The sequence below is a fragment of the Ursus maritimus genome (genome assembly GCF_017311325.1).
Source record: "Ursus maritimus isolate PB19 chromosome X unlocalized genomic scaffold, ASM1731132v1 scaffold_X1, whole genome shotgun sequence".
Classification (NCBI taxonomy): domain Eukaryota; kingdom Metazoa; phylum Chordata; class Mammalia; order Carnivora; family Ursidae; genus Ursus; species Ursus maritimus.
Genome location: NW_024423319.1, coordinates 91,713,860 through 91,728,083, shown reverse-complemented (window position 1 = coordinate 91,728,083; position 14,224 = coordinate 91,713,860). Strand labels below are relative to the sequence as shown.

Here is a 14,224-nt window from a genome sequence, read left to right as displayed (position 1 = left end):
AGAATTAATACCTATTCTTCTCAAAATATATCAGAAAATAGGAGAGAGGAAGGAAAGGTTCCAAATTCAGTGAGGGCAGGATTACCCTGATACCAAAACCAGATAAAGACACCACTAAAAAAGAAAACTACAGGCCAATATCCCTGATGAACATAGATGCAAAAATCCTCAACAAAATATTAGCAAACTGAATCCAATAATACATTAAACAAACCATTCACCATGATCAAGTGGGATTTATCCCTGGGATGCAAGTGTGGTTCAGTATCTATGAATCAATCAACATGATCCATCACATCAATAAGAAAAAGGATAAAACCTATATGATCATTTCAATAGATGCAGAAAAAGCATTTGGCAAAGTAAAACATCCATTCGTGATAAAAACAAACCACTCTGAACAAATCAAGTTTAGAGGACACATACTTCAACATAATAAAGGCCATATATGAAAATCTAACATCATACTCGATGGTGAAAAACTGAGAGCTTTTCTCCTAAGATCAGAAACAAGACAAGGATGTCTACTCCCCCACCCCTTTATTCAACATAGTACTGGAAGTCCTAGCCACAGCAGTCAGACAACAAAAAAGAAATAAAAGGCATCCAAATTGGTAAGGAAGAAGTAGAATTTTCACTATTTGCAGATGACATGATACTATATTTAGAAAATTTTAAAGACCTCACCAAAAACTACCAGAACTGATAAATGAATTCAGTAAAATTTCAGGATACAAAATTAATATACAGAAATCTGTTGCATTTCTATACATGAATAATGAAGTAGCAAAAAGATAATTTAGGAAAACATTCTCATTTATAATTGTACCAAAAAGAGTAACATATGTAGGAATAAACTTAATCGAGGTGAAAGACTTGTACTCTGAAAACTATAAAACACTGATGAAAGAAACTGAAGATGATACAAACGAAAGGAAAGATGTCCCATGCTCGTGGATCAAAAATACCAATATTGTTTTAAATGTCCATACTTCCTAATGCAATCTACAGAGATAATTCAATCTTTACCAAAATATCAACAGTATTTTTCCACAGAACTAGAACAAATAATCCTAAAATTCGTATGGAACTACAAAAGACCCCAAATAGCCAAAGCAATCATGAGAAATAATACAGCTGGAGGTATCACAATTCCAGATTTCATGATATACTACCAAGCTGCAGTAATCAAAACAGTATGGTACAGGCACAAAAATAGACACATAGATCAATGGAACAGAATAGGTAGCCCAAAAAGAAACCCCTGCTTTTACGGTCAATTATCTGCAACAAACAAGGCAAGAACACACAATGGGAAAAAGACAGTCTCTCCAATAACTGGTGTTGGGAAAACTGGGCAGCTACATGCAAAAGAATGAAACTGGACCACTTTCTTACACCATACACAAAAATAAACTCAAATGGGTTAAAGACCTAAATATGAGACCTGAAACCATAAAATGCCTAGGAAAAAACATAGGCCATAAGCTCTTTGACATCAGCCATAGAAGTATTTTTCTAGATATATCTCCTTTGATAAATGAAACAAAAGCAAAATCAAGCTATTAGGACTATATATACCAAAATAAAAAGGTTTTGCACAACAAAGGAAACCATCAACAGAACAAAAAGACAACCTACTGAATGGGCAAAGATATTTACAAATGACATACCCAATAAAGGGTTAGTATCCAAAATATATGAAGAACTTATATAACTCAACACCAAAAAACAAATAATCCAATTTAAAAAAAATAGGCAGAGGAACTGATTAGACATTTTTCCCAAAGAAGACAGAGAGATGATAAACAAACATATGAAAAGATGCTCAATGTCACTAATCATCAGTGAAATGCAAATCAAAACCACAATGAGATACCACCACACACCTGTCAGAATGGCTAAAATAAGAAACACAAGAAATAACAAGCATTGGTGAGGATGTGGAAAAAAACAAACCCATATGCACAGTTATGGGAATGCAAATTGGTTCAACCACTGTAGAAAACAGTATGAAGGTTCCTCAAAAATTAAAAATAGGATTACCATATAATCCAGTAATTCTACTACTGGGTATTACCTGAATAAAATGAAAACACTAATTCAAAGAGATATATACACCCCTATGTTTATTGTAGCATTATTTACAATAGCCAAGATATGGAAGCAACCCAAGTGTCCATGGATAAATGATAAAGAAGATGTGGTATATATACACACATATATACACAATGGAATATTACTCAGCCATAAAAAAGAATGAAATCTTGCCATTTGCAACAACATGGGTGGATCTAGAGGGTATAATGCTAAATGAAATTAATCAGAAAAATACCATATGATTTCCCTCATATGTGGAATCTAAACAAAACAAACAAAAATACTCTTTTTTTGTCTTGAACTGATTTTCACATTTAAAATGTCTTTATCACATTGCTAAGAATTCTTTTGTTGTTTTAGTTTTTACTTTAATTCCAGTTAGTTAACATACAGTGTTAAATTAGTTACAGGTGTTCGATATAGTGATTCAACAATTCCATACATCACCCTGTGCTCATCACGACAAGTGCCCTCCTTAATCCCCATCAACCTGTTTCACTCATACTCCCAACCCACCTGCCTACATATATACATATATATGTAATATATGTATATATATGTATATATATATGTATATATACGTATATGTATATATACATATATGTGTATATATGTATATGTATATATGTATTATATATGTATACATGATATATGTGTACACACACACACACACACACACACACATTTGTTTATTAGTTCTAAATATATATATGAAATAAAGAAGTGCTACTCAAAATGCGGTTTATGGACCAGAGCTGGTCCCTGGCCTATGAACTTTTTGTTACCAGTCTGCAATAAGTACACAAACTGAGGGTATTTACAGTCTTTTATAGAAATTTAACATTTCTGTATTGTTTAAGTGCATGATCATTGTACTCATCTTGCTGAACAAGGCATAGACCAGATAGGGTGTTGAACTTGCTCAGATGAGTTGTATACAGTATGAGCTGTATACTTGTCCTGGGCGGTAATAAACAAAAACAAAAAGCTGTTGTTTTACCATAGAGAGTGTGAGAAGCACTGGTCTAAATCAGTAGTTGGCCAACTACGGTCTGTGAGTCAAAAGCTACTAGTCATCTACCTGGTTTTGCATGACTTTTAGTGGAACAAGACTTGTCCATTCATTTCCTTATTATCTATGCTGCTTTCATCCTACGGAGGCAGAGTTGAGTAGTTGTAGCACAGACACATGGCCTTCAAAGCTTAACCTATTTACTATATGATCCTCTAAAGGTTCACTGATCCTTGCTCTAAAGCTATGGGGGTTTTTTGAACTTTATTTGACTGTAATCCACAGTGAGAAGTGCATTTTACTCTGGAAACAAGTAGACACATACATATCTATGTATCTGAGACAAAAGTTTTACAAATAATATTTATTCACTCTACATTTGATGCACTCTTATATTTGTATTCTATTCTGCTTTAATTTATTTAAAAAAACACTGGACACACATAATAAATTAATATTACAACCTATTATAGATTTTTACCCATAATTTGAAAATCACTGCTTGAAATCCTGTAGCATGTGCCTGGCACAAAGATGGCACATAGAAAATATTTATTGAATAGTTCATTGATATTTACTCATATCAGAGTTATTTCCCCTCCATGTCATATAGGGTTTACTGATATTCAGTATTATTTCCACCTTCCATGTTCTTCCTTGTACCAGAAGGACTGAAAGCCTGGAAACTCTATTTTCCAGATTCCTTTGTCATCAAGGTTCCAGTTAGATTTTGCTATGGCAGAATGAAGGGGGAGCTATTATTCCCTAATGGCAGGTACATGGGGATCAACAGATGCAGGCAGTAAGCATAGGATTTTGCTACACTTCCAGTCATCCACCTGAGAATTATTCTCTCCAGTGCTACAAGCAGCTGAAATAATTGGTGGCAGCTTTGCTGTGATTCTTGTACTTTGACAAAAGGAATTTGAGCGGGAAATTACACAAAGGGAGAGTTACAATCAGTGGTATGCTGGTAAATGTTTAACAACTGGCTGTCTTATTTGTAGGGTGTGCCCATTTCCACAGTGTAAATGGCCAATTTCATCGTGGCATCAGTGAATGGTGAAGTCAGGTCTGTAAACTAGTGGGAGATGGCTGCAACACACTAGGTATAGTATTCCTAGTCCCAGTTTTCACCCACTGTCCAGGCATACCATATTTTACTTCCCAAAATATTTTTATTAATAGAGTCTATTCTTGTTATTCATAGTAATGTTCTATAAAGTCACTGCAAACATTGAATTAGCAAATACTGCACCAGTGCTCCTAAGGAAAATACAGGGTTAGGTTCCTGCAAGTCTTTAGTTGCAACATTTTCATCAACTGATCAGCACGTAACTTTGTTTTATCTGTGTTTCTGTTTAATGATACCTGATTTCAGGGGCGCCTGGGTGGCTCAGTCATTAAGCATCTGCCTTCAGCTCAGGGTGTGATCCCAGGGTCCTGGGATCGAGCCCCACATCGGGCTCCCTGCTCTGCTGGGAGCCTGCTTCTTCCTCTCCCACTCCCCCTGCTTATGTTCCCTCTCTCGCTGGCTGTCTCTCTCTCTGTCAAATAAATAAATAAAATCTTAAAAAAAATGGTACCTGATTTCATATACATTGAACTAATGGCCAAAGCATTATACCTGAATGAAACTTAGCCAACTCAGCTATTTTCCCCATAAAGCACATCACAGCCTTCTTACACTTAGGAACACTAGCCAGAACTTCAACACTTTGGTTGGTGGCCATTTTTTTAATCATTTAATGGATTTTTATTAATGTGTATCTTTTTTTATTATGTTAGTCACCATACAGTAAATCATTAGTTTTTGATGTAGTGCTCCACGATTCATTGTTTGCTCATAACACCATTATTAACAGCAAAATCACCAGCAGAAGCACAGAAATGGGGAAAACATGGCACTACATAGGCTGCAATAAGGACACTTGTTTATAGTATGAGACCTGAAGCAAGACGGCAGAGCACCGTCATGTTCAACCTCAGCTAGGAACATGCACATTAAGCAAGCAACTCAAAATCTTCACTGCTCGGCACATGTCTGTGAATGACAACAAAATCACCACTAGCATTTATTTGGGTGTTACAAATACATTTTTGTGGGTAGGCAAATTCATAAATAAGGAATCATGAATCCATTTGTGAATCATGAAGATCAACTATCTATTATGATCACCCCAGTGACAAAATAATTAGGTCTTTTCATGGATAGAAAGAATAGGAGCGCTAGAAGAGTTAGTTGGAGAGGAGAAAAGACTTGGAATTTCGGCAAGATTTTGCTGAAGATTGTTTAAAAATCAACTTAAAGGAATTGCAAAGGGCTGGACAAATTAGATTTGTTACAGGATTTATCTTTCTCTAAAGCCCCAGGACCTCAGAATTCTAACCAAATCTAGACTCTTACTATAGATGTTTTAGTCTGCCATTTGGCAAATGGGATGAACAACAGGGTCACTACCTTCACCCTGAGGACTTTATTGGAATTTATTGCAACACCAGCCTGCTTCTTATTGGTTTTCAAAACGAGGGAGAAATTGAGAAATCCTGAATTCTGGGAGCATCCTTATGAAGTCTGATCTTTTGTTCAGGTCTATTAAAAAATTAGACTGGTGCTGAAAGGGTTTATCACTTTTGTGTCAGATATTCCCTATTTATGCCTCTGGTTCTACTCTTCAGTTTTCTCCATCTTGCTGTCTGCCCTAGGAGCCAGCTTTTATAGACTGCATCAACAAACTTCTTAGTTCTCTGGCTCCTGGTTATCTAATGATAGACACCCATAAATCACAGAACGGTAGGAGAGTAAAGTCAAGGTATTCGTTCCTCTTATTGTTTCCCTGCTGGGTTGCCACAGGTGGGTGGTGGTTACATTTCTTTACCATATGACACAACTGCTGTTGGGTGGCCTTTTTTTGCAGCTACAGCTCTCTTTAGAGATTCCAGGAACTGCTCTCTTTACCCCTCCAGGCTTAGGATTAACGGTCCCTGCTCATACAAATTCCAGAGTACTTCATTGTTCTGTGTTGGTTTTCCTTAATTGTGCCCATACCCTTGGTAAATAGTCTTTTCATGAAATTGCCTTATTATCCTTTTTGGCATGTATGACAATAGGGTCATATTGTTACCTTCTGTGACTCAACTGGTAACAGTAGGTTCAGGTGCTGTCAGCCTAGTCCTTCCATTATAAAGGTCCCTGTTGACTTCCACCTAATGATTTTTACAACTTTTGATGATTGCTGCTAGAATTCTTCAACTATATAGTTAGCCTAAAATATAGCTTGTACAAGAAACAGAATAAATATTTCATTCTTTCTTTTTATTAATCAGTTTTTATTAAAAATTTTATTTATTTATTCATTTGAGAGAGAGAGAGAGAGAGCACACGATAGCAAGCATGAGCAGTGGGGAGAGACAGAGGGAGAAGCAGGCTCCCCGCTGAGCAGGATCTGGAGATTATGATCTGAGCTGAAGGCAGACACTTAAATATCTGAGCCACCCAGGCATCCCTTTATTAATCAATTTTTAAAACAGTGACTTGATGTTCTAGTAACTTCCAAACAAGCTCATTTTTTTTCAAAAATTATAAAATCATGGATATTTATATATTTGGTGTGCTTCATTGTTCCTTCTGATGCTCAAATTGTCCCATCTTTCACCAGCAGGAACCTTTTTGTCATGACTCCAATACACTTTGATAACTTCTTTGCTTTCTAGAACAACATGATATCTCAGATTCCTTTTATAGATTTCTGCTCCAGACTTGGAACTAAACATAACTCTAAGGAACTCTGATTCCTTTTTGTGGAAAATGCTATTTAGAGACCACAATTGGAACTTTAGGGGTCCTCATTCCTACCGGGTTTTCATTGCTTCTGTACTTTTTCAGTGAACAGAATTAGGAAATATATGCATTTTTAGAAAGTAAAAAACAAATCCTGAGTTTATACTGATATTTCCAAGTCAAATTTAAAGTTACAGGGTTCTTAACTTATTTGATTTTATATTTGTATCCCTTTTCTCTTACAGTGAAAATATTTGTTCCTAATTAAATTAACATAATTAATAATTTGATTTATCCTACTTCACATATCATTGTTTCGAAAACAATATCTTAAAGATTTATTATTTATTTATTTATTTATTTGGGAGAGAGAGAGAGAGAGAGAGAGAGAGCGAGCATGCACACAAGCAGGAGGAGGGGCAGAAGGAGAGGATCTCAAGCAGACTCCATGCTGAGTGTAGAGCCTGATGTGGGGCTCCACCTCACAACCCTGAGATCATGACCTGAGCCAGAATTCGAGAGTCGGACACATAACCAACTGAGCCACCCAGGTGCCCCCAAAATAACAATATTTTAAAAAATAAGTCTATTGAGAGCAGTATAAGGGGGTTATTTGGTCTTTAGGATATAACCCTCAAGGAATGTAAAGGGATGTAGAAGAGATGCATTTTAAGGCACTTGAAATAATTCTTCTGTGGTTAAGCTACCATATGAATCTATAATTAAGTTCCATCATTAAAGTTTGTTTTATATTTTAGAGGTTGCTCACTTTTTATTCTAATTTAATTTTGGTTTTTGTGTAAAAAAATCTGTGATTCCAAAGTCAAAAAATGATAGAATAAGGTACATCCTGAGAGTTCTGGCTTCCATCATTGTTCTTGCCCACATATTCTCTCCCTCCTCCTGTAAGTGATACCCTTCATTAGCCCCTTCATTGAGGGAAATTTGGGTTATTTCCATTCTTTTTGCTATTGCATATAGGATAAAAGGAACAGTTTTTTTTTTAAAAAAATATGTCATCTTGTGTTTTTGCTAGATCTAGAAGTGGGATTGCTTATACACAGGGAAGTGCATATGTAATGCTTTAGAGATGTTAGAAATTCTTCTCCAAAGGAATTGCATTTCCAATAGCTCTGTAATGAGAGTGTCTGTTTCTGAACAGCCACAGCAATGGAGTATGTTGTCAAACCTGAAATTTTTTGCCCTTCTGAAAATAGTATCTCAGTGTAGTTTCAGTTTTCATTTCTCTTATCATGATCAAGGTAGGGTATCTTTGCATATACTTGAAGGCAGTATATCTATTTGTATGTACCTCTGTCTTTTTGAGAGAAGAGAGACTTGAATGCTCTTCAAATTATGTAACATGAATGTCTTAGGTTAGGTTGCTAAGAGGCAGACCTTGAGACAAGGATTCATGTGTAAGTGAATTATTAGGAGGTATTTCCATTAGGCAAATGGGGAAATAGGACAAGGAAGGAAAGGAGGCCAAGCTGGGGTGTGATAGCAAGCAGAATTTCAAGGAATATTGCTTTGGGTCAATCTCAGAGTGGCATTAGAGAGACAGTGTAACACACATCTAAGAATTGTCCCCATCAGGGGGAAAGGGAGCTGTAATATTAATTCTCTTCACTGTCTGTCACTGATTAGATGCTGCTCTCGGGGGATATAGATTCCCAGGTACTTCCAGCTTTCCGTGTCTCCAGGCATATCAAGTTTTAGCTGCCTAAGGGTAGTCAGTCAACTAAGAGACTTAGGTGCTGACCCCTAGAACAAAAGTCTACATAAGGACAGAAAGCCTGAAAATGGTAAAGGGATTGGAGGAGTTACCAGTAGAGCACTGGCAGCATCTGCTGCAATGAATAACTACCCATCCCTTATTCATGGAGTGTGAGCACTCTACAAAAGAGACATTTATCAGACATGATTTCAAAATCAACACTGGTGTCTATGATAAATGAGAGAGCATCATTGGCATTTTATGTACTTGATTTGACTTCATAACTGTTTGCTAATAACATGTGTTAAAAGAAAAATATGGTGTATTTTGTACACCCAGTTTTCCCTAGTCACACAATGTTGAGTCAGATGGCTCCTATGAGGCTGCCTTAGAACTTCCACAGATACCTAAGCTAATCCCTTTGTGTGAAATCAACACTTAGACCTGTGTTGGAATTAAAGCAGAGTCCCCCTGACACTAGCATGAGAAATAAACAGAGCCTTGTTTTCCCAGCTAATGAGAGCAAACAGCTCTATCCCAGGAGGCCTTCCTTAGAGGTTTTGCAACTGTAAGATAATCACAAGCAGGCCAGAGGTGCAGTTCAACAATCCTGAATGAGAAACCCGGAAAGGAATAGAACAAAATGCCTTGCTTGACACTATCTAGTGTATCAACCTGTGGCAAGAAGTTTACTGACAAAGCAAACAGATTTTACCTGTTAGGCTTTTGACCCTGGACTCCATGTTTTGATTCACAGAAGGATCTAAAGAGCTGTGAGAGCTCAACATCTCAGAGAGCAGAGAGCTGTTCCTAATTTCATCTATTTTCTTAAAGCTTAAAATTACTGAGTGGAAACATAGAAATTGACTCAGAGTGTAATTTCCCCACATCCATATTTCTTTTCCTTCCTCAATTCTAAAGTTGAATATAGGCAAATTTTAGGGTGAACCAACCTGTCTCAATTTGCCCAGACTTTCTTGGTTTTAGCATTGGAAGTCCTAAATCCAGAGTAACCCCTTAGTATAGGGCAGACTGGGATAGTTGGTTATCCTAGCAATTTCTTGAATAATTTTGGTTACATTAATGGTTTAGGACAGGGCTTCTCAAACTAAAGTGCATTCAGATTCCCTGGATATCTTGTTAACAAACGATTCTGACTGAAGACCTGTAAGTCAGCATTTCTAGTTCCCAAGTGATGCTGATGCTACTGGTCTACTCACGGACCGCACTGAGTGCCTAGGGTCAAGGGCAGGCATAATACTGATGCTAAGGTTTTGCTGCAAATCTCCAACATTTGAAGCTTAATTTTAGTTTATCTCTGCTTTGAACTTAACTAAAGAAAAGTGTTTGTGTGATGATATTATTTGTTTGTGAATACTGGGAATAAAGAGAAAGAAATTAATTTACTTGCCCATAGTGCAGTTGGGTTTATGAAAAACAGTTTAAAGGAAGGGTATTCAACTTACAACAAAGCAAATTTTAATTGATGTGAAAATTATAGATGATGGTTGTTGCTCTACTTTTTGTATTATATTATTCACCTTTTATTTAGTTCTTTTCTTGGATTTTGAACAAATTTTGAACATGATATTTTTAGATAATTTTAATTTCATTAACATATCTGTATTGCCCATTCCTATCACAACCACACACAGGCACCATCTGTACCTTCGAATGGAGCTGTGTGTTTTTAAACTGATTTCCTTATTCTTACTTTACAGGAACATATTTCTTTGGAAAGTGCTCAATAAGGATTATTCCTAGACTTATTTCTTCAACTCCCTATCTAAAACTTCATTGACTTACTTTTCTTTGGGCACACTTCCCAATGGCAAATCAGCTTTGAACAACACACTTCAATGATGCCATGAGACAGCTTTGATTCCAGGAAATAAGAGCTGATTTTGAGAATTCCTAAATACCACAGCAGCAGGGCTTCCTGTTATTAATCTCCATTGCTATCATTAACATGATAAACAATATCAAAACCCACACCATACTTTTCCAATGAGTTGTCTAGCATTATTTTTTGCCAGCTTTCTCAATTACAGGGTATCCACTGTTAGTCATATTTGGTCAAGTTTCTATCTATTCTGGGAGAGGATTCATAGAAAACAGCAAACATTTCATTTATCAGTCTTATCACAGTTAAGAGTTATCCTCTCAAATCCACCAACTTTATTGGACTTCTAAATCTATTAATGGTTAGTAATTGTGTGTGCATGTGAACTAGTATGTGTATAAGTATAGTGAAGTGAAAATACATATTACCTTTGTCTATAATAAAATAAGCCCAAATAAATTTATTTTAATTTAAAAAATTTATACTCTACCTTGTACTAGAAATTATTTCACACATCTCAACATAAAAAAATAGCAAGCATTAAAAATGGGGTAAAAAATAAAATAAATCAGAGGATAAAGTGAAACTAGGAATAAATGCAGAAGTAGATACCATACTAATATTCACATCTAGAGTTTAAGTTTCTAGAATCGTATATAATAGAGTCCAAGAGATAAAAGCAAGCCAACTGATCTATATCTTGCACAGGACTAGTTCAATGTAATATTTCTTCTTGTTCCACTGGCATCAGTGCCAAGAGCAAACTGTTTGTCCTAAGAAAATGAAACTTTCAATCAACTAAATTGACATGTTGTTTACATACACTAAAATATACCTATTTTAAGTGTATATTTTGATGAGTTTTGACAAATTTACAAACCTGTGTAAACACTACCACGAATAAGATGCAAACATTTCTAAAACCCCTAAATAATATTCCCATGTACCCCATGCTGGAGAGCCTCCTCACCTCCGGCCCTGGGCAACTATTAATCTGCTTTCTGTTAGTATGGATTAGATCTGTCTTTTTAAAAATGTCATATAAATGGCTTTTTCACAACGGGTTTGCAGCCAGAACACAGGTGTCGTGAAAACCACCACTCAACCTAAACCAAAATGGGAAAGGAAAAGACTCACATCAAGATCGTCGTCATTGGACACGTAGATTCAGGCAAGTCTACCACTACTGGTCATCTGATCTACAAATGTGGTGGGATCGACAAAAGAACTATTGAGAAATTCAAGAAATTCAAGAAGGAAGCTGCTGAGATAGGAAAGGGCTCCTTCAAGTATGCCTGGGTTCTTGGATAAACTAAAAGCTGAACGTGAACATGGTATCTACCTGTGGAAATTCGAGACCAGCAAGTACTATGTGACCATCACTGATGCCCCAGGACACAGAGACTTCATCAAAAACATGATTACAGGCACATCTCAGGCTGACTGTGCTGTCCTAATTGTTGCTGCTGCTGTTGGTGAATTTGAAGCAGGTATCTCCAAGAATGGGCAGACCGGTGAGCATGCCTTTCTGGCTTACACACTGGGTGTAAAACAACTAATTGTTGGTGTTAACAAAATGGACTCCACTGAGCCACCCCACAGCCAGAAGAGATACGAGGAAATCGTTAAGGAAGTCAACACCTACATTAAGAAAATTGGCTACAACCCCGACACAGTAGCATTTGTGCCAGTTTCTGGCTGGAATGGTGACAACGTGCTGGAGTCAAGTGCTAACATGCCTTGGTTCAAGGGATGGAAAGTCACCCGTAAGGATGGGAACGGCAGTGGAACCACACTGCTTGAAGCTCTGGATTGCATTCTGCCACAAACTCGTCCAACAGACAAGCCCTTGCTCCAGTCAATGTTACAACTGAAGTAAAGTCTGTTGAAATGCACCATGAAGCTTTGAGTGAGGCTCTTCCTGGGGACAATGTGGGCTTCAATGTCAAGAACGTATCTGTCAAAGATGTTCGTCGTGGCAATGTGGCTGATGAGGGCAAAAATGACCCACCAATGGAAGCAGCTGGCTTCACGGCTCAAGTGATTATCCTGAACCATCCTTGCCAAATCAGTGCTGGATATGCACCTGTGCTAGATTGTCACACAGCTCACATTGCTTGCAAGTTTGCTGAGCTGAAGGAGAAGATAGATCGTCGTTCTGGAAAAAAGCCGGAAGATGGTCCCAAGTTCTTGAAATCTGGTGATGCTGCCATTGTTGATATGGTTCCTGGCAACCCTATGTGTGTTGAGAGCTTCTCTGACTATCCTCCTCTGGGCCATTCTGCTGTTTGTGACATGAGACAGACAGTTGCTGTGGGTGTCATCAAAGCAGTGGACGAGAAGGCAGCTGGAGCTGGCAAGGTCATCAAGTCTGCCCAGAAAGCTCAGAAGGCTAAATGAATATTATCCCCAATACCTGCCACCCCAGTCTTATCAGTGGTGGAAGAACGGTCTCAGAACTGTTTGTGTCAATTGGCCATTTAAGTTTAATAGTAAAAGACTAGTTAATGATAACAATGCATCGAAAAACCTTCAGAAGGAAAGGAGAATGTTTTGTGGACCATTTGGTTTTTTTGTGTGTGTGGCAGTTTTAAGTTATCAGTTTTTAAATTCAGTACTTTTTAATGGAAACAACTTGACTAAAAATCTGTCACAGAATTTTGAGACCCATTAAAAAGCAAAAGTTTAATGAGAAAAAAAAAGGTCATATAAATGAAATCATAGAATATATGTTCTTTTGTGTTGGGCTTCTTTCCTTTAGCATAATATTGTTGAGATTCAGCTGTGCTTTTCTGTGTATCAAAAATCTATTTCTTTTTATTACCGAATAATATTCTGTTGTGTGGATATACAATTCGTTTAACCATTCACGAGTTGATGGACTAATGGTTGTAAGAGAAGGAAATATGAAACAAGCAAAACAAAACTGTAGACCTGTCACTTTGGCTTTATGAATAACAGAAGATAGAAAGAGAGTAGGATTCTTGCTAAAGTACTCTTAAACTCAACAACTAAACTTCTGCCTCCTTTTCTTTCTCTGGGCCTGTTGCTTTTGTAATAATTAATAACAATGTTATTGTACAAACCTAAAATACTTTAGATTTATGTAAATTGTCATTGGCAGAAATCAAAGCATGTCATATTGATCAACTTTGGCTCACATATCATCCCTGAGTGGCAGGCATCTGGCCGAATCTATGATCCTCCCTCAGTTGAAAAGGAAACTTCTGGAAGTAAACTAATATTTTGGGCTGTGGCAGAAATTTGGGACCAAAACCAGGAACACAATATCAAGTTCCCCAGCCCCAAATTACTCTTCTATTCTCTTCCTGCGCCTGAAATGTCAACTAAGAGGCAGAACTGAAATGAAACAAAATCATTTATTTGGGGTCTCATAACTGTCATCAGGAGCACAGATTTGGGTGGCACCATAAATTGTGTCCCACTAGGGAACAAAGTCAGTTTTCAAAGACAAAAGGGAATACTTGTATATGCTGTTTACAAAGAATTTTGATTGGTGTTGGTGGCAGAAAACTAATCTTAGCTAAACATAATTAGTTGCTAAGGCTATCACTAAGCAAACGGTCTGTTACTATAGCAAGTTGTAGATGTTTATGCAGAGTCCTTGGAATATCTGCAGTTTGGCCCAGTTCTGAAGTTCGTGGTTCCACCTAGTGAGGACGAGCATAAGGCCCACCACTTTAATGGCTTCCTGGCTTTATTTTAAAACCCCATTGACATAAGTGACTCCATTTTATTTCACCTTGTACA

General features: G+C 37.0%; 1 protein-coding gene across 1 annotated transcript; it reads left to right on the top strand.

The window, feature by feature from the left end:
* Window positions 1-11,506: 11,506 nt before the first annotated feature.
* Window positions 11,507-13,155, top strand: LOC103668233 (elongation factor 1-alpha 1-like). Its single transcript, XM_040625233.1, is given in 3 exon segments — window positions 11,507-11,755; window positions 11,757-12,300; window positions 12,303-13,155. Coding segments are annotated over 3 exon segments (1,281 nt in total). The 5' UTR covers window positions 11,507-11,569; the 3' UTR covers window positions 12,854-13,155.
* The last annotated feature ends 1,069 nt before the right edge of the window (window positions 13,156-14,224 follow it).